General features: G+C 38.7%; 1 protein-coding gene across 1 annotated transcript; it reads right to left on the bottom strand.

Annotated features, from left to right (window-relative positions):
* Positions 1–11,176: 11,176 nt before the first annotated feature.
* Positions 11,177–24,629, bottom strand: LOC117274646 (uncharacterized). Its single transcript, XM_070188978.1, has 4 exons — positions 24,282–24,629; positions 23,703–24,185; positions 23,177–23,660; positions 11,177–11,304 (listed from the first exon to the last, which is right to left on the bottom strand). The coding sequence occupies exons 1-4, from the start codon at positions 24,627–24,629 to the stop codon at positions 11,177–11,179; spliced, it is 1,443 nt and encodes a 480-aa protein (XP_070045079.1).
* Between the last annotated feature and the right edge of the window lie 767 nt (positions 24,630–25,396).

Raw genomic sequence — 25,396 nt, 5'->3', positions numbered from 1 at the left:
ATTATAGAATGACCTGGTTATTCTATGCATTCCTTAACTACTATTGCGGAATAAGTAATGCAGAAAGTAAATAATACAAATATTTTTACGTGAAAAAACACCCGGCTCAAAAGGTGAAAAAATCATGACCTACTTTCTAATAAGATTTTTTTCAACACTTCACTGCAAATCTGAGCCAAACAACAATGTTTACAACCTCTTGCAAACCTAAGGATTAAACTCTAACCCTTGTAGCAACAAACCCGAGGATGCTGCGACTGCTTCAAGTGAAATCTAACTTGAACAATACAACTCAAGTACCTAGTACAAATGCTACTGAGAAAAGCTGATAAGTACAAATAAAAAGCTCCTACTATTATTGAACTAAAATAAAAGACAGACACATGGAACTGGTTCTTCAATCTGGTTCATGTAGCTTCAGGTTCGCACTCTTGAAACTCATAGGAACTGCTCACAAAATGTCTTGCTATTTTGCTTTTAATTATTGCTTAACTTCAGTGTGTATGCGTCACTTGTAAAAAAGAACACAACTGATATATATATATATATATATATATATATATATATAGAGTTAGTAGGATTAGGATTAACTAGAAACATTATGCTTTACTCTTCCTTTGTGGAAGACTTCTAGTTATCTTCAACTTCTAACTCTTTTCTTATCTTTAGATAGAGTTCTCTTCAAGTAAGGAGTCCTGCTCCTTATAAAATATGCAATCTTTTCGTTCAAGGAATATCAGAAATAACCACTTATACTTATCCTTTGCATTTACATGTCTTTTGCTTGATCAGACCGTGACCTATGTACATTGTTCATAGATATGGTTCATGCATTTGTTCTTTTGTTAATCATCAAAACCAAAACCGTTCAGGTCAACAAATTCTTCATTTTTTATGATGATAAACTCTATATTTTTCAGAAGCATAGAACCTGTTTTAACTCAGCCAGTGGCAGATCTACTCTATGTGTTATAGGTGCTTGAGCACCCATTAATTTTAGAGCCAAATACTATTGCTTGTACAAAAAACTAGTAAATTCATATAAATACATCAACTGAGCACCCAGTCTCAATAGCAATTTTCAGATAAAAACTAGTTGAGCACCCACGATTTGAAAATTCTAGATCTGCCACTGAACTCAGCTTAACATCAAACACATTATTAGAACATGTTCTATTTAAAGTCACAAATAATCGAGGATCATGTTCATTAGGTTATAAACATCCCAGTCCAAAGCAAAAATACACTTTATCCTTATCTTTTCCCTTTTGGTATCATTGAAAAGTTGTATAATTAAATTAAATAACCAGATTTTAACATATTTCACTCATGTCCACTGGGGCTACTTTAAATGCAATCATGAATTTAATTTTTTTTTTTTAATCTAAGGATATTAGCCATCTAAGAAGTATAAAAATAATTAGAGCAAAAGTAATAAATTTCATTGATTGATAAGATCCTACGACACATCATAAGAAGAAATAAAAATATAGAATCATGAGCAAAAAAAGAGATATCCCACTTGGGTCACTGGTTATAAACAGGTCTAGAAATGATTTAGGACTAAGAAGGACCAGATTCTTGGTTCTTGGCTTGAAGCAGTTTCAGCATATCTTGAAGAGTGCTCTTATTCTTCTATTTCTCCTTTGCAAGCTCAGACTTGAGAAAGTCTCTCTTAGCTTCCACTTCAGCCAACCTTATATTGAGCCTTTCTATCTCAGCAACCTTAGCCTCGCTCTCTTGCTGCTCCAATGCTCTAACCTTGTTGTTCTTAGGTACCCTCTTAGATGAACCAGGATCTTTGGGTACGGTTTGGACTTGGTAGTCACAATCAGTCAGAGTTCCAGCCCCAAAGTATTCTTTAATAGTACAAACATCTTCGAGGGGAACCTTAAAGTAGGCAAGCACAACAGTTAGGATAAAGCCATAGGGAATGGCATGAGTATTGGTTCCACAAATAACCCTATGAAGGTGCTGGATTATGAACTCTGGCCAGTTAATTTACTTTTCACTGTCCAGACATTCCATAAGAACCAGGTCCATAAATTCAAAAAGACCTTGTGAGAGGACTTTATTTCATTTTTGTACACGACTCTAGGTCTTTATCCAAGTCCCTATCAGCAATTTTTCAATTTTTCTAATTTTTCAATTTTTCAACAATTTTAGCCCTGGCCAACCTTCCTTCCAACCGAAGGACCATGTTCTTCCAACCTTGTAACTCCAATTTTTCCCGCAAATTACCATTTATTCTTCTTCTAAATCACAAAGAAGTCTTCCCTTCAAAATAGTTCTTTTTGGAACTTGACCACTTTATCCTTTTCTTCACCAGTCTCCTCTTCTTCACTTTCTTCCTCCACTATTGAACTCTCTTTAATTTCTTAGAAAACCTAGTTATCTTGGACAAGTGAGAGTATTCTGCCTCAACAGACTTTTCTGGGGACTTCTTCTTAGAATTATTTCTCTTATTAGCAATGGGAGTGACAACCTCTACTTTCTTCCTTATCATGAAGGACCAGGTCCATCTCCTCTATTTGAATCACCTTACTTGTTTCTCCTACTTTTTTCTTCCCCTTGGCAGCAACTTTCTTGGCATTCTCAGCTAAGGCCCTTTTCAAGTTGGCATCACTTTGCTTCTTCTAGCTCCTTAAAGTTCTTCCTCTTGTTGGAAGAGTTTCTGCAGGGATAGAAGAGGCAGCCTTTTTTTTCTTGCCACCCATTGCCTTTCCAGGGATTTTAACTCCTACACTTCTTTTCTTCTTGGAATTGTTACTGTCAGACACTTTCTGCAACAAATCATGAAAGGGTTCCTTTCTAGATGGAACAGATTTTTGGAACCTTTCCCTCGACCTAACCAGCCCCCCTGCTGTAGTGATGCCCCTAGAACCACTACCTCCTTCTCTTCCAATAATACCTTCCTCATCAGCACTCTCCTCACTCCATAACACCATTGCCCATGTTTATTCATTCAAAGCAATAAGAGTGGGTGGAGAAGATCCATCCACTCTTTCTTCTCCCTTTCCCCTCACGTCTACTTCAACATCCTCACACTCTTTTCTTTTCCTTTTTCATTTTTACCACCAATATTTTTAGACCTAGCAGTTCTACCCCAGCAATTGAACCAGCCAACACAAACATACTTTCAAGATTCTCAGCGATTTTAGAAGCAACATCAGAAGTTTTTAACCTAGAAGTTACATGTTTAGTTTCAGATGAAATTGGTTCTTCCCCCTCAGTCGCAGACTTGAAGGACTCATCAGATTCTTGGCTTGTTCCTTACTTGCCACTTTTTGCATGCAAGCATCTTGACATGTTTTTTTTTGGGGGTTTGGGTGGTTGAAGTTATGCGTGAAGGTTCTTTAGTTGGTGAAGAAGGAATTGCAGAGCTTTTGGGTTTCTCAGGGGTGTTTGTCATTTGATCAGTGTAGAAATATGAAGAAATTCGAGAGAGGTTTAGGGTTTTAAAATTTTGATCTTTCGAAAAGGAGAGATGAAGAAGGGGGGTAGGGTCAAATTAATTTAAAGAGGGAAAGGTTGTGTATAACGACATATTTTTGGAGGTTAGAAGTTTTTTCGTCTTGTGAGTTTCAGTTTGAAGAGACGTTGGACTCTTTCCCAAACATCTCGGCAATTATGGCGCGTGGATTTAGGGGTGAAATTGGTTCGTTTGTAACCGATTGGTTCAAAAGGAGTTTGAGATAAAGTGGGACTCTTTTTAGATCATGATTCATATGCAATTATTTTAAATTATGCGAAGTGTAGAACACATACCTTATAAGCTCGATGAACCAGGTTCTTCACTGAAACTTCTCTTGTATAAGACTGAATTTTCCAAGAAAATAAGGGTTATATCATTAGACATCAGTGAGACATTTTAGCACATGGCACAAGTGTATACTAATAAAAGTATGAGACTGAGCAATATCCAATCTAATTATTTACAAAATTCACAAATTATCTAGCCAATCATTGAGTTAGAACTAGTTTCTTTTAGGTGATCATAATCATCCCTGATTCTAACATGTTCCTTGTAAAGTGATCCATACTCAAAGATTTTGATAAGATGTCAGCTATTTGCTTATCAGTATCACAAAATTCTATAGTGATCAAACCCATCTCAAAATTATCCCTCATAAAATGATGCCTAACATCTATGTGCTTAGTTTTTTTTATGAACCAGATTCTTGGTCATATTGTGTCATGACCCAAAATCCCAATCCGTAATGATGGCGCCTAACAAACTTTCTAGGCAAGCTGGATATAAACATAATGAACCAAAATAGCAGAAATAACATAATAAATATAAGTCTAAAACCTTAACATAGAATAGTAAAACCAGTACATGACAAAATCTCCCAGAAGTAGTAAATATAGAGTCAAGAGCTCTAATACGGAAATAAAAGTCTGAAATAGCCAAATACATTATTGTCTGAAATAATGACATCAATAAATAAGAAAAGAGACGCCAAGACCGTGATCGAGAATGTTGTTATACCTCATCTCTTGATGATCAGCTCAACAAGCAACTCTGCTACTAATGATTGGGTCTGACACCAGGATCCGCACAATTAAGTGTGAAGTAAAGTATGAGTACAACCGATCCCATGTACTCAACAAGTATCATAAATAACCTCGATGAGATAAAAGAAGCAAGAATTAAAATTGATACTTGCTCTAACCTGTACAACTTCATAAATTCAACAAGTACAGAACACTTATGTGATTAAGTCATAAAGCATAGAAAGAATCATCTGTGTGTGCACAATTACTCAAGTACTTTGCTCAGTTAATGATCCATCATATAAAGATAATAAACAAATAATGAGATAAATAACCACAGAAATTGTAAGTAAAGAAGAAATTCAAAATCCAGAAGAAACACATGCCAACTTTTTCTCAATATTTCCATATCCGTACAAAACCACTGATCAGTTTTCTTCAAATCTACATGTATATAATCAAGAAGGCACATGAGAGGGTGACCCTAGGGGGATGGATCTATATCCACGCGTACCATAGCCAATTCAATGTGCTATCAGTTCGACGTGGTCACATACACCTAGTCCAACCCATATCACACAACAACAAATATACAAGAACACATGTATGTGATAGATAAATATCAGATTTCACGCTTTTGGACTGGTATAAGTGACATGCTAAAGTGTGTACATGCACAAAGTGTGCTATCATAGTTCAAATCGGCAATTACGTAACAAAAATAGCAAATATCAAGTTCAATCAGGTGATTAGGAACTATGTAATCACAAAACATGGATCAAATAGCTCACAACATGGCTACAAATATGAGAAAATATCACAGCTTAAAGCTTAACGGTCAATTCAAGGCATATCATAGTCTAAGCACTATCCCGAGCATGGATAAATAACCCGATGCTCGCACATGGGCTCCACCCACACACATATGTGAACCCATGGCATGTAGATATCATAAATAACTCAAGCAACTAGTGCCTCAACCATGTTTAGATAAGATACTTACCTCAAGCAAATCGAATCGCTACTCTAGCAAGCCCTTTTAGCGTGTATCAACTCCGGACAGCTCAAATCTAGCCAAAATAACTTAATACCATCAATAATAGTCATAGGAAACAATTACAAATGATATAGCTAAGGTTTGAATCAAATATGCAAAGTCAACTCAAAAATTCAACCTCGGGTCTGTACCCCGGAACCTACCAAAATTCACAAATTCCGAATACCCGTTCAGATACGAGTCCAACCATACTAATGTTATCCAATTCTAACCACAAATCAATCCCTATATCACCAAATCTCACTCTTCAACAACATAGCATAAAATTCCCAAAATTTACCTTAAAATGCACATAAACTAGGTGCAACAATTAATGTGTAACCAATATTTATCATCAAAAGTGATTAAACTTCACTTATCTCTTCAATTGTAGAAAAATGTCTCCCAAAAGTCGCCTTTAGCCGAGTTCTAAAACTCCCAAAATGAGAAAACGCTCAAACCCTTTGAATATAAGAACCTGTCGGTGATTCCGCATTTGCGGTCACTTAACCGCATTTGTGGTCCCGTAGTTGTAGTCCAAACATCACATCTACAATTTCCTTTCAGCCTCCAGCCTTCTGCATTTATGGACAACCCTACACATATGTTCCTCCACTTCTGTGGACAACTTCCGCACCTGCAATCGCTTCTGCGCACACCCGGCTGTATTTGCGGACATCCTCTACCAGTATCATCTTTGCTTATGCGACCTAATGGTCGTACAAGCTCCACATCTGCGGCTCCCCGTCTGCATCTATGGACCCATCCATGCTCAGCCTTACCCACTTCTACGATCAAGTTGCCTCTTCTGCGGCCTCCCACCTGCGGCCATACCATTGCAGGTGCAATGCATCAGGAACCAAAAACTTCAGTAATCCCTCTTAAGTCCAAACATGATTTGTCAACCATCTGAAACACACTCGAGGCTCCCGGGACCCCATCCGAACATACCAACAAGTGCTAAAATACAATCAAATCCTCAAATCCCATCAACCAATACCAAAACCACGAATCGCACCCCAATTCAAGCCTAATGAAACTAATGAACTTTCAACTTCCAAAACTCATGTCGAACCATATCAAATCAACTCCAAATGACCTCAAATTTTGCATGCAAGTCCCAAACGACAAAACAAACCTATTCCAACTCCCGAAATCAAAATCCATACTTGATATCCACAAAGTCAACTCTCGGTCAAATCTCTCAACCTTCTAAACCTTCAACTTTCCAACTTTTGCCAAAACACATCAAATCAACTTACAGACCTCCAAATCCATATCCGTACATATTCCTAAGTCCAAACTAACCATATGAAGCTATAGGAATCATTAAAACACCATTCCGGAGTTGTCTACATAAAAGTCAAACTCCGGTCAACTTTTTCAAGTTAAGTTTCTAACCTTGGGACTAAGTGTCCCAATTCACTCCAAGACCTTCCCAAAACCAATCAAACCACCCCGGCAAGTCACATAACCACAAATGAACATATAAGAAGCAATAAATAGGGAACAGATCTACAATAAGCATAATGACCTGCCGGATTGTTGCATTGTCCCCCTCTTAAACAAATATTCATCCTCGAATGGGTCTAGAATCATACGTAGAGTCTCAAATAGGTATAGATATCTGCTCCGCATCTCCTGTTCAGTCTCCCAAGTAGCCTCCTCAAATGGCTGACCTCTCAAATGAACCTTCACCGATGCTATATTCTTCGACCTCAACTTTCAAACCTGCCGGTCCAAAATGGCCACCAACTTCACATTTATTAGTCAGATCCCCATCTAGATGTATCGTGGTGAAGTCTAAAACATGTGATGGATCACGATAATACTTATGGAGCATAGATACACGGAATACTGGGTGAACACCTGATAGACTAGGTGGCAATGAAAGTGTGTAGGCTACCTCTCCAACTCTCTCAAGTACCTAAAAAGGACCAATATACCTAGGGCTCAATTTTCCCTTCTTCACGAACCTCATCACACCGTTCATGGGTGAAACTCTGAGTAAAACCTTCTCTCCCTCTATATATTCAACATCACGAACCTTTCTATCATCATAACTCTTCTTCCTGGACTGTGCTATATGAAGCCACACTTGGATCACCTTCACCTTCTCCATGGAATCACGGACCAAATTGGTGCCTAAAAACCTAGACTCCCTAGGCTCAAACCAACCATCCAGAGAACGGCATCTCCTCCCATATAAGCCTCATAACGAGCCATCGGGATACTCGACTGATAGCTGTTGTTGTAGGCAAACTATGTGAGCTGTAAAACCCGATACTATGAACCTTCGAAATCCTTAACATAGGCATTGACATGTTCTCCAAGATCTAAATAGTGTGCTCGGATTGCCCGTCTATCTGGGATGGAATATTATACTCAACTCTACCCGTATACCTAATTCTCATTGCACCGCTCTCCAAAACTACAATATGAATTATGTGCCTCGATCCAAGATAATAGACACCAGCACAACATGAAGGTAAACAATCTTACTAATGTAAATCCGAGCCAGCCGCTCTGAAGAGTAGATAGTCACAACTGGAGTGAAATGTGCAGACTTGGTCATTCTATCCACAATAACCCATATTGCATCAAATTTCCTCAAGTCCAACTACAAAATCCATCGTGATACGCTCCTACTTCCTCTCTGGAATATCAAGCCTCTAAAGCAAACCACCGGGTCTATGATGCTCGTACTTCACCTGCTGACAATTCAAACACCAAGAAACATACTCAACAATAGCCTTCTTCATCCTCCACCACCAATAGAGCTGCCATAAATCTTGATACATCTTTGCGTCATGTAATAGAATACCGCAAGCTATGGGGCTCCTCAAGAATAAAATCACGCAACCCATCCATATTTGGACACAGTGCAAACCCTACATCCTCAGTACCCCATCATCTCCAGTATTAACCTCTTTAGCATCATCGTGTTGCACCTTGTCCTTAAGGAAAAGCAAGTAGAAATCATCATACTGAGATGCCTTGATGCTCTCAAACAAAGAAGACCGAGAAAACATGCAGGCAAGAACCAGACTAGGCTCCGAAATATCTAACCTCACGACTCAATTGGCCAAATTCTAAACATCCAATGCTAACTACCTCTCCCCATATGAAAGATAAGTAAGGCTCCCCATGCTCTCAGCCATCCTACTCAAAACATCGGTCACCATATTGGCCTTCCCCGGGTGATAAAGAATGGTGATATCATTGTTCTTTAGTAACTCCAACTACCTCCGCTGCCTCAAGTTCAAATCATTTTTTTTGAACAAGTGCTGAAGACTCTGATGATCCGTGAATACCTCACATGACACACCGTAAAGATAATGCCTCCAAATCTTCAATGCGTGAACAATGGCTGCCAACTATAAATTATGAACATAATAGTTCTTCTCGTGGAACTTCAACCGATGCAAAGCATAAGCAATAACTCTTCCCTCCTGTATCAAAACACATCCAATGCCAATCCGAGAAACATCACAATATACCGTATAAAGACTCGATCCTGAAGGTAAAACCAGAACTAGAGTTATAGGCAAAGCAGTCTTGAGCTTCTGAAATCTCTCCTTAGACCACCTGAATGGGGAACCCTTCTAGGTCAATCTAGTCAAAGGTACAATAATGGATGAGAACCCTCCACAAAACGGCGATAATACTCAGCCAAACCAAGGAAACTCCGGATCTCAATGGAAGAAGACGGCCTGGGCCAACTCTTAACTACTTCAATCTTCTTTGGATCTACCTTAATCCCTTCACTGGACACCACGTGCCCCAAAAGAGCCACTGAATCAAGCCAAAAGTCACACTTGGAGAATTTAGCATATAGCTTCTTCTCCCTCAAAGTCTGGAGTACGATCCTCAGATGTTGCTCGTGATCCTCCTAGCTCTGTGAATACACCAATATATCATCAATGAATACTATGATTAAATAATCAAGATACTGCTAGAACACACTGTTCATTAGATGCATAAAGGTTGTTGGGACATTGGTTAGCCCAAAACACATCACCAAATACTCATAGTGACCAAAATGGGTCAAGAAAGTCATCTTCGGAATATCTGAATCCCAAATCTTCATCTGATGATACCCTGACCTCAAATCAATCTTTGAGAATACTTTAGTACCCCGAAGCTGATCAAATAAGTCATCAATGCACGGTAGTGGGTATTTGTTCTTAATTGTAAATTTTTTCAACTGCATGTAGTCAATACACATCCTCATAAAACTGTCCTTCTACCTCACAAATAGAATCGGTGCACCCCAAGGTGACACAATAGGCCTGATGAAGCCCTTATCAAGTAGCTCCTATAATTGTTCCTTCAACTCCTTCAACTATATGGGTTCCATGCGATACAGTGAAATAGAAATGGGCTGAGTTTCCGGTACTAGATCAATACCAAAATTAATGTCCCAGTCGGGTGGCATGCCCGACAGGTCTGCTGGAAACACATATGGGAAGTCTCTCACTACCAGAACAGACTCAACGGTAGGAGTATTAGCATTAACATCCCTCACATATGCGAAATCACTCTACTAGGAACATGATCCAGGGAGCCTCCAATCCAGCCTCGACAACCTCGACATCGCCAATGTCACAGTCTTAGCGTGACAATCCAGAATAGCATGATATGGCAACAACTAATCCATACCTAAAATCACGTCAAAATCAACCATACTAAGTATTAAAAGATAAACCTCATCTTATAACCCCTAATAATCACCACACATCACCGATATACATGGTCCACAATAATAAAATTACACACTGGTGTAGATACATGAACAGGAATGACTAAAGAATCACGAGGCATATCAAAATAACGAGCAAATTATGATGACACATATGAATAAGTGGAACTAGAGTCAAATAATACCAAAGAATCCATGTGGCACATTGAAATAATACATGTGATCACAACATCTGAAGCAACTTCCTCTAGCCTGGCTCAAAATGCATAGCAACGGGCCTGACCACCACCTGATTGACCTCCCCCTCTAGGGCGACCTCAAACTGCCTCAGTCCCACCCCTAGCTTGTTGTGTGGGTGGTGTAGATGTTGGTGCTAACATCATAGTGGGCCTATATAGACGAACTTTCCTGGAGTGTGACTGGCTTCCAGATGAGGCACTGCTAAAACCACCTGAATCACGAGGCCTCTTGACCTTCCGCTCCTCACGCTCAAGCCTGGGGACCTGCTCTAAGCGTCTACCAATCTCGACCACCTGGTCAAACCTAGCATCCGTCTCAACCTCTCGAGCCAAACAATAATTCAAACTATAGTTGAGGCCATCAATGAACCTCATAATATTCTCCCTCTCATTGGGAACCAACCATATAACAAGACTTACAAAATATGCACATCTCATCTCGTACCGGATCACAGTCATACCTAGCGTATCTGCTTAAACTCCCTACGCAAATCCTCCACACGACTATGTTGAACAAATTTCTCTAAGAAGAGAACTGAGAACTCATGTCACATAAGTAGTGGCGCCAGCTGGCCTTCCTAACTCAATAGTCTCCCACCATATGTAGGTTGCCCTTGTTAGCTGAAAAGTAGTAAAGGCAACCCCATTGGTGTCCAAAATACCCAATGTGTGAAGAATCCGCTAACACTATTCTAGAAAATCCTAAGCATCCTTTGACTCCCCTCCACTGAACTCCGGAGGCTTAAGCCTCCCAAACTGCTCCAACATCTTCTGCTCCTCATCATTAATAGGTGGACCAACCTCGGCTCGGGCAGCAATAACCAACTGAACTGGTAATACCCCCAGTGTTTGATAACCCTGATCTAGCTACTCTAGAGTATGGGCGGCAGGTGTCTGGACACCTCCCCCAACCTGTGAGGTAGCTGGTGCAACTGGGATCGAAACCGCCTGAGCCAGGCTCGTGCACACAGTCAAATTCTAAGCTAAGGCCTCCTGAAGGCCATGAATATTAATGGGCACTACTGGCACGTGAGTTACTCCCACCAACTCAACAGTATCTGGAACCTAATCTTAGTTGGAGTAATTGGAAGCTCAACAGGTATTGCTCTAGCTATAGTGCGAGCCCTACCTCGGCCTCTACCGCAGCCCAGGCCACTCGTGACACTAACTGGTGGTATTGGTGCCCGTCCACGTGATCCGGCTACACATGTCCTCAACATCTATGAGAGAATAGAAGAGTCAAGGTTCAAACTTCAAAAATAATAAAACAGCATGACAAGAATTCAAGGTAGTGAAGTTTTTCCTAGCAGTTCAGTAGCCACTCGAAAATAAGTATAGACGTCTCTGTACCGATCCGTAAGACTCTACTAAACTTGTTTATGACCTGTAATACCTATAAACCTAGAGCTCTGATACCAACTTGTCACGATCCAAAATCCTAACCTGTCGTGGTGGCGTATAACACATTTGCTAGGCAAGCCGGATATAATCATAATGAACCAAAATAGCAGAAATATCAGAATCAACATAAGTCTAAATCCTTGACATAGCATAGTAATACCAATAAATGATAAAATACCCTAGAATTGGTAAATACAGAGTCATTAGCTTTAATATATAAATACAAGTCTAAAATAGCCAAATACATTACTGTCTAAAATAAGGACATCAATACGTAAGAAAAGAGACGCCAAGACTACGGTCGAGAATGCAGTTCAACCTCGTCTCTTGATGATCAGTACAACAAGCAACTCCACTACTGATGACTAGGTCTAACACCTGCATCTGGACAATTAAGTGCAGCGTGTAGCATGAGTACAACCGACCTTATGTACTCAGCAAGTATCATAACTAACCTAGGCGAGGTAAAAGAAACAAGAATTATAATTGATACTTGTTATAACCTGTACGATTTTATAAATTCAACAAGTACAGAACACTCGTGTGATCAAGTCATAAATCATAGACTGAATCATTTGTGTATGCACTATTGCACCCTATTTTGTACTAGTCAAGACAGGATTCAACTTGTGGTTTCCCTGTAATTGATGAAAGAGAGTTGCCACCTAATATTTAAAGGTATACTAGGGTGCCTATTTAATTATTAAGTCATGTTCTTTATTGGTATGCTAACCCGTGAGATTATGGGTAAGGGTACTTGTTCTTCTAAGGAGAAGGTGTTAGGCACCCCTTAAAATCTACATAAGGTAGCTCCATAGGATTTAGACTAAGTTAGGATCAATTATTTATGAAATGCTTCGATTAATGATAAGGAATGCTGCTTACCGTATACCTAAAATGAGAGTATGATATTGATAGAAAGAATGTGAGATACTAAAGGGATGCAAGTTTATGAAGAAGTTCATAAGATATGTTGAAAGAGTTTTGAAATTGGTATATAGGTGGTCTAGATTCTATTAGTTTATAAAAGAGATTGAGTCATGAAAATACTTTGATTCTGGGGATGGTTATTTATGTAATTCTAAGGGGTGTTTTGTAAGAAAGTGAGCCTAAAATTACCTAAGATTCAGAAAGTATTCAAAGAAGAGGTTATTAGCCGAAAATTCCTTAAGCACGACAGTTTTTGAAGTTCTGATTTTTTTCCTTTTTGACAATAAAGTTGAGGTCTGATTTTCCTTTCTTTGAAATTGAGTTGCTACCTTTGTTAAGTTTCGGGCTTTTGCAAATCTTTTAAGGAAAGGACAGATGAGTGAAATACAATAATTAGCGAGTAGATTATAACTAGCGAACTAAGCATCTACTACTAGCTAAGCTCCCTATTAAGATCCTATATTATTTAAGGCGTGCCTAAGTTTATATGATATTAAAACGTAAATGAAAAGCATGTGATACAATATATTGTTATGTACATGAGAAATAAAACAACAATAGAGACATAACAAATACAACTTAACATTATTTTAAACTAATTAGAAAACAGTAAACTATAATAACGAGATAGTAAATAATGATAAAAGAGCTGAGGGAAAGATGTTGATACCCAATTCTGCCCTCATATTTTTTAAATAGCATATATACTTTTAAAATGTCATTGTGCATCATTATTTAATTTACAAGATTTATACAAGCGTTCATCATAATTTTCTATAATTTTTAAAGCTTTAAAATTAATTTTCTTGTATTTAAATTACTTGAATGTTTACTAATTATTCCTTTAAATTATTTATAATAACTTAGTCATCCTTTTGGTCCACTGTCCGGAGACTCAAGGTAGATCTGTCGGCGTTCACAGACCTTGAAGTTCCCGTCTATCCTTTCTGTTCTACTGTTTCTTTCATTCAGATAGTTGTATTTCTTTCAGACTATTACTTGTAGTAAATTCTAGAATGCTCGTGAATTGTGACTCCAGATCCGGGTGGTAGTAATTAATATAGTTTTATAATATTCCGTACTTATTATATTTCATCGTAGTTAATTATTGTTAATTACTAAATGGGAATAAGGAATTGGTTTAATGATTCTCTAACGTTGGCTTGCCTAGCAAGTGAAATGTTAGGTGCCATCACGGTCCCGTCGGTGAAAAATTTCGGATCGTGATAGTATAAGTAAAAACAACAACAACAACAACAACAACCCAGTATAATCCCACTAGTGGGGTTTGGGGAGGGTAGTGTGTACGCAGACCTTACCCCTACCCTGGGGTAGAGAGGCTGTTTCCAAATGACCCTCGGCATCCTTACCTCCAAGAACTCCCCACCTTGCTCTTGGGGTGACTCGAACTCACAACCTCTTGGTTGGAAGTGGAGGGTGCTTACCATCAGAGCAACCCACCTTGTCATATAGTATAAGTGAAAAGTGCATACAATATAATATTGGGGGATTGTATTTTTCTTTCCAATAATATTGTTATCTAGAAAATCTTCCAAAAGGGCATGCCACACATTACACATGCATATGTTGTATTGCGGCACGGGAAAATTGGCATACTCTAAAACCAAGACAATATCTATTAAGTATATGATATATATGTACATAAATGTTTAGTGTAGTACCTGTGAAAATTATCTTCTTCCCGGGCAAGAACTAACATCCGCTTGCGCATATTGCTTTGGCCATTAATAACTCGGACTATACTTGTCAATTATTTCTTCCTCTTTCTTAGTAATCAAAACCCCCATGTCTTAAGACTTGTGAAATTCAATGGCAAACACAATTCTTCTGGAATTACCCGTGAAATTACAAGAGAAAAGGGCACCATTTTAAATTTTACTCGTGGTTGTTGTAGCGTATGAAGCGTTGGCTTCTCTTTGGAGTTAGGTGTTTATCTTTTTTAATTAATAATGTTAAATAGGATATTAGGGTAATAAGAAGGGATTTTAGTAATTTAATTTTTAACTAAAAGGCTTCCCACTTTTGTTATACTCCATGTATATATAAATCACCAATTCCGACTTTTCAGAATACTAGTCTTTGAGTATGTGTGTTGCGCGAGTATTATGTGTCAATAATAATAATTTTTTAAAAACAATTTGAATACTATCCAAAATATGTGTCTGTGTTATAAAATAAAAGTTATTGAAAAATTGTACGTTCCTAAAACTGATAAACGTTAATTATTTTTAGGAGTTTGGGTAGAGTAGTTCTTACCTCAGTTTGTTTGGATACTTGCTTCATCATACAAAAATATTATATAAATGATCTCTGGTTGAAATATAAAAAGATCTCCTAGCTTTACATCCACTTGGATACCTGCATTGCACACATATATATTTCATGTTAGTTATTATAAAATTTTTGTATGATTATATAATTCTTTACCCACATATTATTCAATTTATGAGGGTGCTAAAACTTGTACCTTTATCCTATAAATACCTTTGTATCACATAAGGCATCCAAATTCGAAAAATACGTACAAACAATCCTTACAAAAATTTAATTCGATTGTATCGTATTCTACCTAAAAATTTCTTTCTAAATTATTTCAGTATGCGTGACGATTACATAAATACAACATTTCTCATTCCTATGTAGTGAGACTAATAGGAGACACAAATCTTGTTAAAAATAACTTTCTTGTCTTATCTATGTATAAAGTGGGTACTAAGACTTTGCCGGTTAGAATGACTAAATTAGATAAATATAGACTCTTGAAATAAGTTGTTTATCTATAAGTTGTATGATTATAGTATCAGACTTTTCTAGATTTGCTACGAAAATCATAGTCATGTATGACATTTTATGTTAAAAATGAATATTCAACTATTTATATCAACTTAGCAGAGCTAGCTTATCAACAGATATGTATAAACTAACAAATGATGATTAATTGTAAAGAACATTCTAATTTTTATTAAAAGTTATCCCTGAGAACATGCATCTTAGTGTTTAAACTCACCATAACGTAATTACCATAACATAATTTGTTGTTCTTTTAATTTTGCTGCCGGTTTTTTTGGGCAACTGCACTCAACCAGAATGACTTCCTAAAATGTATTATATTACTTTGATATCCCATACGCCTGTTTTTTCAAGTTATAATAGTCAAGCAACGTAGTTTACTGACAAATGAAGATCATAACATCTGTATCAGTCAAAGAAAGCTTATACAATCAAGAAAAAAAGATGAGTTATGGAAAAAAAAGATTGCTACTCCATTAATAAGTTTTCGAAAAAGCTGTTTTGAAGGTACTACAAATGTTTAAAACTTCTTTAAAACACTATCATTTGCTAGCACATGGTTCATTTAGTAAAGGAGAAGTGTACGTGATCAACCCAATAACAGTATAAATTCTGCAAGAGAATATTAATAAAATAATATTTATAACTAATAGTATCATCAGAATGTACGTATATTGACATCACAAAATAAAAAGATGATATATATATATATATTATCACTGAAATGTTAATTGAAGAGTATTTATATGTAATAGGCTTATTAGAGTGTATATTGTCATCACAAAATTAATAGAAGATATCACAACTTGTTCAGTTGCTGCATAGTTTGATATGTGGCTTGGTTGGTTTTGCATAAAGTGAAATGACAAAAAAATTCTTGCTTTTCAGTGCCATAGATACAAGCTAAAACATCCAAGTTAAATCTCCAAACCTAGCTCCCAATACCACCTTTCTAAACAGCCATCACAGAATAAGACATAACCAATAAAAAGTCAAAAAATAACTAATCGTTCTTTGTTAAGTATCTCTTTTACTCTCAACTCAAAGACCTTTGAATTCAAAGGTCTCTGAGATTTTTTCTGAACTCTCAATTATCAAATGATTTGAGTTGGCTTTGACCTTTAGTCTCGTCTAGCAACACAGCCATCCCTAAGTTTAATTTTTGAAACTCCTACAAATTAGACTTCATATCTTTTAAGTTCAAGAATATCCAAACCAAAAGAAAAAAATATACAAATAAGTTATGTAGAACAACAACAAGCATATCAAGTAACGTATCAAACAAATACACACTCGACAAAAACGAAAAGCAAGGCAAAGAGAGACCAAAAATTACCTATGTGTTGTACTTGTGGTTGTGGTTGCTTTCTATGGGGGAAGGCGAAAGAGTCTTGAATGAAATTTAGTCCAAAAGAAAATTAAAATGTGAATATTAACTGGCGGCACTTAAAGACTATAAAGTGATGTTATACAGAAATCTTAGTAAAAGAATACTAGTTCTCTAGCATTAATTGCTGCGCAAATTTTGGAAGAAGAATCCTAAATCTAGTGTGAGCGTAATTGCTTGGATACTATTTGTTAGAGATATTGATTAAAGCTGCCTGCTTATTACGTGTTCGACACAATTTTGGTAAAAGAATCCTAAGTCTAAATTGACATTATTTACTGGTTCAATTTAGATAATTTTGGTTTGTTGTATTTACGTATTACAATTTTATCCAATATAAAATATACTTATAAAGGGCAAAATAAATGCGAACGATATTTTGTTAAGGGTCTTTGTACTTTTAATATAGTATAGATATAGATAGTAAATAGTATAGATAGATATATTAAGGTCAAATCTATTAATCATTATTCTTTCTTCGGGTCGAAAAGAATGAAAGGGGTACAATTTTCTGTGCTTTTGAGCCAGAGGAAACTAAAAAGATGATATTCGTTTTTTTGGTAAATGATATGGGAATGAGAAAAGAAGATATGGATCTAAGCTGCTTTGTGTTAGATGGGATTCAAAACCTTCTTTCTATTTTTTCACCTAAAGTAGATGTAGAACTAGTAATAATATTCACGAACCACCTATTCGTCCAAGAGGCCAAAGGAAATCAATTAGCTGTAAGTTACCAATTTGGAAAGTTCTCAATCAGATTCCATTTGGAATATATTTCGCATATTCTTCTTTGTATGTGCCCTAAGAAAATCCAAACAACTTTAGAAAGAAAAAAAACACGCACACATAGACACACTCGAATACAAAAGTTGCCAAACTGCCATTTTTGGATTAGATATAACACAATTTTCCTTTTTGGGAAAAAGATCCGGTCAAGTACAATTATCTCAAGTAATTTTTCATGGACTTGTAGATTTTTGCCATGTGAACCATAATATTGGCTAACATCTATTTAAATCTCATAATTATCAAAATAAATAAAAAGGGCAACATTTATACTAACGGCACCAATTAAAAATGAACCCACGCTTCTCTCTTCTTTTTACGGTAAAATAAAGCACTAGGTGAAATATTCTCTCAACAAAGGGAATTAAGATGGCGAGAATCAGCTTTCCGACTTTTATGACCCGCCAAAGAACCTATTCACCATACTAGATATTTTATAAATGTATTTAAGTGAAGTACTGTTGTTAATCAAACTTAATTGGACGCACAGAGGATGTTACCCTATTTCAACATATAGTACGTGCATTTAACAACAATAATTATTATTATGCCTTAGTTTCAAACAAAGTTGGCTTTTAACGATACGAATTTTCACTTTTTTCTTTAACCATGACAAATTATTTTGGTTAAGTATGAAATTTTGAATGTGTTTTACATCTTAGATTTAATATATTGTAGTATGAGTACAAGTCATTGTGACTTATGATGGGAGGGGGAGCACAGACACCTACCGCTCATGCGACAGGGCACGATGTTGTTGTTTATCAGATCCCAAGTGCACTCCATGCGGGCGGAGTTCAGTCGGTTGCAGCGACTAGAGCAAAGACCCGAACGGCCGCAACCGTTGAGAGCAAAAGCAGCCTCACAAATTTACCAGGCTTCATCCTCCCCGTTTAGCGCTGAGCAGTCAGAGGTCGCACAAGATTTCATTGACCGTTGCAAGGAGAGGATGTATAATTCGAGACTAGTGGAGTCAAACAGGGTAGACTTCACCACATTTCAGTTAGAGGGAAAGGCTCGTAAATAGTGGTAGTCTTATCTCTTGAGTAGGCCAGCAGGTTCACCTTCCTTGACTTGGGATCAATTCACCCACCTCTTCTTAGAGAAGTATATTCCAGTGCACAGTGGGAGGAGTTATGGGATCAGTTCGAGCGGCTCCAACAGGGTCATATGTCTGTGACCGACTATGAAGCGAGATTCACCGAGCTGTCTCGTCATACAGTTATCATACTTCCCACGAATGCAAAGAGAGTGTGGAGGTTTATTGCGAGCTTGCACTATGGAATTCAGGTTTCTATGGCCCGAGATGCAGAGATGGGGACTATTTACTTCTAGGTTGTGGAGATAGCTCGCATGATCGAGTGTATCTGATAAGTGCATTTTACTTGATCTTAACCACATAATTTATCTCATAAAAGCATGTAAATTATCATGCTTCCTCCATATTCGTATCTTAATTTTGCAGGAATAATTATACAACAATTGTTGTGCGCAGCATGAAAGAAGAAGAAAAAAACTTCAAGAAAAATACAACAAAGAAATGTAAGATCGAGCTATGATTCATTACTGTCGTGACAATGCACCAAGTCTCAATTTTCCATGATGAATCGACAAAATCTAAACTTAGAATGACGAATTCTCATCTCTGCAAATGCAAAATCTAGTTTTGCCATGGAAATCTAGCACCAAATCGAGAAGTCATCATGAAATTTTCTTATATAAGAAGATGTTGCCCGATCAGAATAAGGCATCACAATGGAGAGAAAGCTTAGAGCTGGAAGTCTGAATCCAAATTCTTAATAAGCTTCTCTTTTTTATTTCTTTCACTAGTATCGAGTTATCTTTTCTTTAAACCATAGTAGTGGTTTAGTTGTTATTTCTAGGGATTTGAAAATTAAGAGGGTTCTCGAGGCAGATTGTTCCACGGTTGTGAACGGTGAAGGTATGTTAAGAGGTTGGCAACTGATGGTATGTACTATAGATATGTTATTTTGGGCTTTTCGGAGGCTATCTACCTACTTCAGAAGGATCGGAATTGATTTGGAGGCTACTAGTAGGTCTAATAAGGATGTGTGTTCTAAATCAGGTCAGATTTTTCAACTCAGCACAATTATTGTGGAGGGGCATGTTATCGGTTAGGGTGGATCACATTCGTGTTCTGATATGTCTCATGTGTTACTCTTCTATCCTGTGATGGGTTGTGATTTATTGGTTATCTGCACACCGATGCAGTTATGTTTGGGCTTTGTAGCGAAATTCAAGCGAGATTGCTATTGGGGTGTTGAATGGTTGATTGTGCAATGGTTATGGTCTTCGTGTTTCTGGTATATAGTAATGTCCATATCTCCATAGTTATGGTCAGACGCGCTTCATGTGTTTGTGTCACGACCCAAAATCTAACCATGGTCGTGATGGCACCTATCGTGTTACAAGGCAAGCCTACTTCCTAAAATATTTCTACTAAACCGATTTTAAGAATTTAATAAAAATATTTCAACATTTGAGTTTTTCATAAACTAAATAAACTTTAAATATAATTTTTGAAATACGAAAACGAGCCCCAAACATCGGGGTGCCACTAAGTCATGAGCGTCTAAATCTATGAACAAAGAAATGAAACTGTCAAACTGTCAATACAATCTAAAAGAAGAAATGATAAAAGGAGTAACAAGGTCCTGCGGACGCTAGCAGCTACCTTGTAATCTCCACATATAGCCGGCCTGAAATCAACAATCGCCGCACTCTAACTCACCTGAATCTGCACATAAAGTGCAGGGTGTAGCATGAGTACAACCACCTCAGCAAGTAACAGAAATAACTAAGGAACTGAGCAATAGTGACGAGCTAAGTAAAACAGTCCAATTATTTATTTTTCACAATTTAAAAATAAATAGAAATAAACAGGTAAATTCTATAACTCAGTAAATGCCACAAAGAAGTTTAACAGATAAATGCAGCAACAACACAAATAAATACAACCTCACAGTAGTGTCACTCCATCACTCATCACTCGTACTCAGCACTCAATACTCAAAACACTCAACACTCTGCCCTCATAGGGGGTGTGTACAGACTCCGGAGGGGCTCCCAACGCCCAAGCGCTAAGCACGGACAACTCACGTGCCATCATACCAATACCTGGATCTGCACGGTCAACTCACGTGCTATGCGGACAACTCATGCGCTACGGTATCAATACCTGAACCCGCACGGTCAACTTACGTGCTACGCGGATAACTCACGCGCTATGGTATTAATATCCTCACAACCATGCCCTAGGCCTCACTCAATCAATATCAATACCTGGATCCGCACGGTCAACTCACGTGCTACGCGGACAACTCACGCGCTATGGTATTAATATCCTCACAACCAGGCCCTCGGCCTCACTCACTCATGTACCTCACTAGTCTCATCATCACCAACAAATAAGGGAACATAACCCACATCAAGTACCACAGCATATTAACAAATAATAGAGACTGAGGTAACATGTACAATAATTTCTATGACTCAATACAAATAGTGTGAGCATGAATAAAGCCTAAGCATGATCTCTAACAAGAAGACAAACAAGTTCAACAACAAATAAATACATAACCACAGATAATAGCTAATTAGGCCTCACGGGACGGACCAAGTCTCAATCCCTTGCGGTACACACTCACACGCTCGTCACCTAGAGTGGGTATCACTTCCAAACAATCGCGGGATGTCAAATCTCCAGGTTTATACCCTCAAAGCCAGAGTTAAAACTGTTACTTACCTTAATAGCGTAAAAATCCTACACCGGGATGCCCTCGTCTCTGGACTCGGTTTCCAAATGCTCCGAATCTATTCACAATTAATTTGATTCAGCTCACAAAAAATATAGGAATTAATTCCATAACAAAATACTAATATTTTCCAAAAATCCGAAATTACGCCCCAAAAATCACCTGTGGGCCCCACGTCTCGGAATCCGATAAAACTCACAAAATCCAATGCCCCATATAACCACAAGTCCAACCATACCAAAATTACTCAAATCCGACCACAACTCGACCTTCAAATCCTCAATTAAAGTCTATGAATATTTCTACTATTTTCAATCCAAAACACTAATTTGTTGATAAAAACAATAATAGATTCGTGTAATTTAATCAAAACCGAGTTAGAATCACTTACCCCGTTGTTTTCTCTGAAAATCACACAAAATCGCCTCAAATCCAAGCTCCAACTCACTACCAAGGCTTTTCTTCTTCGCGAACGCTGTGAGTGTCTCGCGTTCGCGAAGCACAAAAAAATCTCCCGTCCAATTCCTTCTTCGCGAACGCGACATCACCCTCGCGTTCGCGAAGCACAAATGCCTCTGCCTCAATGCCTTCTACGCGAACGGGTTCAACCCATCGCGAACGCGATGCTTCATCCCCCCCTCACTACGCGAACGCGACATCCCCTACGCGAACGCGTAGACCAATTGTCTAGTGCCTAGGGTCCTAAGTTGCTTCCTCTCTTCTTCGCGAACGCGTAACACCTCTCGCGTTCGCGATACACACCCAGTCCACCCTTCGCGAACGCGAAGAGAAAATATTTTCAGCCTCTTAGTTCCTCTTCGCGAACGCGAGGCTCCACTCGCGAACGCGATGAAGGAAACCAGAATAATCAGAAAAATTCCAATATAGTTCCAAATCCAAAATCCAACCCGTTAGCCATCCGAAACTCATTCGAGCCCCTCGGGACCTCGACCAAATATACCAACAAGGCCTAAAACATCATACGGACTTAGTCGAATCCTCAAATCACCTCAAACAATGATAAAACCATGAATTACACCCCAATTCAAGCCTAATGAACTTTGAAATTTCAAATTTCTTCAAACGACTCCGGAACCTAACAAATCACGTCCGATTGATCTCAAATTTTGCACACAAGTCATAAATGACATAACAGAGGTATTCCAATTTTCGGAATCGGATTCTGACCCCGATATTAAAAAGTCAACCCCACGGTCAAACTTCTCAAAAATTAAACTTTTGGCATTTCAAGCCTAATTCCTCTACGGACTTCCAAATAATATTTCGGACACGCTCCTAAGCCCAAAATCACCATACGGAGCTATTGAAATCATTAAAATTTGAATCCGAGTTTGTTTACACATAGATACATATCCGATCCACTTTTCTAACTTAAAATTTTCAATTATGAGACTAAGTGTCTCATTTCACTCCGAGTTCCTTACGGACCCGAACCAACTAACCCGATAAGTCATAAATCAATTGCAAGGCATAAATTGAGCAGTAAATGGGGAACGGGGTTATAATATTCAAAACGACTGGCCGGGTCGTTACATTCTCCCCCTCTTAAACAAACGTTCGTCCTCGAACGAGTCTAATAGAAGAACATACCTGAAATCACAACATCTGAAGCAATAGTGTCTGGCCTGGCTAGGAGGGCATAGAAACGGGCTTGAACACCCCCTGATCTGCCTCCCCCTCTCGGGCGACCCATAGCTGACTGGGCTCCGCCCCTAGCTGGTTGAACTCCACTCCTAGCTGGTTGGGCGGGTGGTGAGGTAACTGGTGCTGTAGTCGGAGGCTGAGTACTCCACTGCGGAGTCCCACCCAACATCCTAGGGCAATATCTCGCAATGTGACCAAAATCCCCGCACTCGAAACAACCCTTCATCTGACGAAACTGTTGCTCCTGATTCCCAAAAGAATTACCCGATGATACCTGAGCGGGCGGGGCATAATGAGAACCCTGTGCTGGCAATGCACTGAATGATGACTGACTCTGCTGAAACTGGTCCTGCTGAAACTGACCTCCCTGAGGAGCACCACTGGAACCACCCTGACCACGAGGCCTCTTAGCCTCTCTCTCAGTCCTCTCCTGGCCTCAAACCATCTCAATCTATCGAGCAATGTCGACAACCTCATCAAAGGTAACCCCATATACTCTCTCCCTGGTCATAAGAAATCGAAGTTGAAAACCAAGGCCATCTATAAACCTCCTAATCCTCTCTCGGTCTGTGCGAACCAACCAGACCACATGACGAGCTAACTCGGAGATCCGCATCTCATACTGTGTAACAGACATCTCACCCTGGCGAAGCTGCTCAAACTGCCCGTGCAGCTCCTCTCTTCGGGACTCAGGTACAAATTTCTCCAGAAAAAGAATGGAGAACTGCTGCCAAATAAGGGGTGCTGCGCCAGCAGGACTACGCCTATCATAAGTCTCCCACCATCTGAGTGCAGCCCCAGAAAACTGAAAGGTAGTGAATGAGACCCCACAAGTCTCCAAAATACCAGCAGTACGGAGTATCCTATGACACTTGTCCAAGAAATCTTGAGCGTCCTCTCTCTCTGTTCCACTAAAAGGCGGCGGCTGGAGTCTCCCAAACCTCTCCAACCTACGCTAATCATCCTCAGGCATAGCAGGAACCACATAATCATGTGCAGCTACAACCGGTTGGGTTGGTGGTGCCTCCGATGTCTGAAGTCCCTAAACAACCTGCTCGAGTGTGCGAGCGACGGGAGTGTGAGTGCCTACCCCAGCCTGAGAAGTGGTTGCGGCCATCGAAATAGAGACCGCATGAGCAAGGCCGGTACACACTGTCAGAATCTGAGCTAGGGCCTCCTGAAAGCCTGGAATCACAATAGGCACAGGTGGTGCCTGAGCTGGCGCATTAACGACTGGAACCTGGTCCTGATCTGGGACAACCGGTGGATCTGCAAGTACTACCCTAGCTGCTATACGGGCTACACCTCTGCCCCTACCACGGCCTCTACCGCGGCCTCGGCCTCTTGCGGCCCGAACTGGTGGCTGACCCTCTTTACCGGTAGCACGAGTCCTCACCATTTATGAGAGAATGAAATACAGATGTTTAGTTACTAAAATACACAGAACGCACGATAAGAATCCAAGAATGTGAAATTTTTTCTAAGGGTTCTGCAGCCTCTCGAAGATAAGTACAGACGTCTCCGTACCGATCCGCAAGACTCTACTAAACCCGCTCATTACTCATGAGACCTATGTAACCTAGGCTCTGATACCAACTTATCACGACCCAAAATCTAACCATGGTCGTGATGGCACCTATCGTGTTACAAGGCAAGCCTACTTCCCAAAATATTTCTACTAAACTGATTATAAGAATTTAATAAAAACATTTCAACATTTGAGTTTCTCATAAACTAAATAAACTTTAAATATAATTTTTGAAACACGGAAACGAGCCCCAAACATCAGGGTGTCACTAAATCATGAGCATCTAAATCTATGAACTAAGAAATGAAACTGTCAAACTGTCAATACAATCTAAAAGAAGAAATGATAAAATGAATAACAAGGTCAAACGGACGCTAGCAGCTACCTTGCAATCTCCACAGATAGCCGGCCTGAAATCAATGATCGCCGCGCTCTAACTCACCTAAATCTGCACATAAAGTGCAGGGTGTAGCATGAGTACAACAACCTCAGCAAGTAACAGAAATAACTAAGGAACTGAGCAATAGTGACGAGCTAAGTAAAACAGTCCAATTATTTATTTTTCACAATTTAAAAATAAACAGAAATAAACAGGTAAATTCCATAACTCAGTAAATGCCTCAAAGAAATTTAACAGA

The sequence above is a fragment of the Nicotiana tomentosiformis genome, chromosome 11 (assembly GCF_000390325.3).
Source record: "Nicotiana tomentosiformis chromosome 11, ASM39032v3, whole genome shotgun sequence".
NCBI lineage: Eukaryota > Viridiplantae > Streptophyta > Magnoliopsida > Solanales > Solanaceae > Nicotiana > Nicotiana tomentosiformis.
Note: the sequence above shows the minus strand (reverse complement) of the source record. Positions and strands in the feature narration are given on the sequence as shown.

Excerpts from the sequence above, each read along its gene's own strand:
- LOC117274646 (XM_070188978.1), bottom strand. The coding sequence starts at position 24,629 with ATGGTGAGGACTCGTGCTACCGGTAAAGAGGGTCAGCCACCAGTTCGG. Across the intron at positions 23,661-23,702 it reads ATGGGGTTACCTTTGATGAG|GAGAGGACTGAGAGAGAGGC; the intron begins GTTGTCGACATT and ends GTTTGAGGCCAG. Across the intron at positions 11,305-23,176 it reads TTCAGATGTTGTGATTTCAG|TTCAGTTGGTTATTGCTGCC; the intron begins GTATGTTCTTCT and ends GGGTATTACCAG.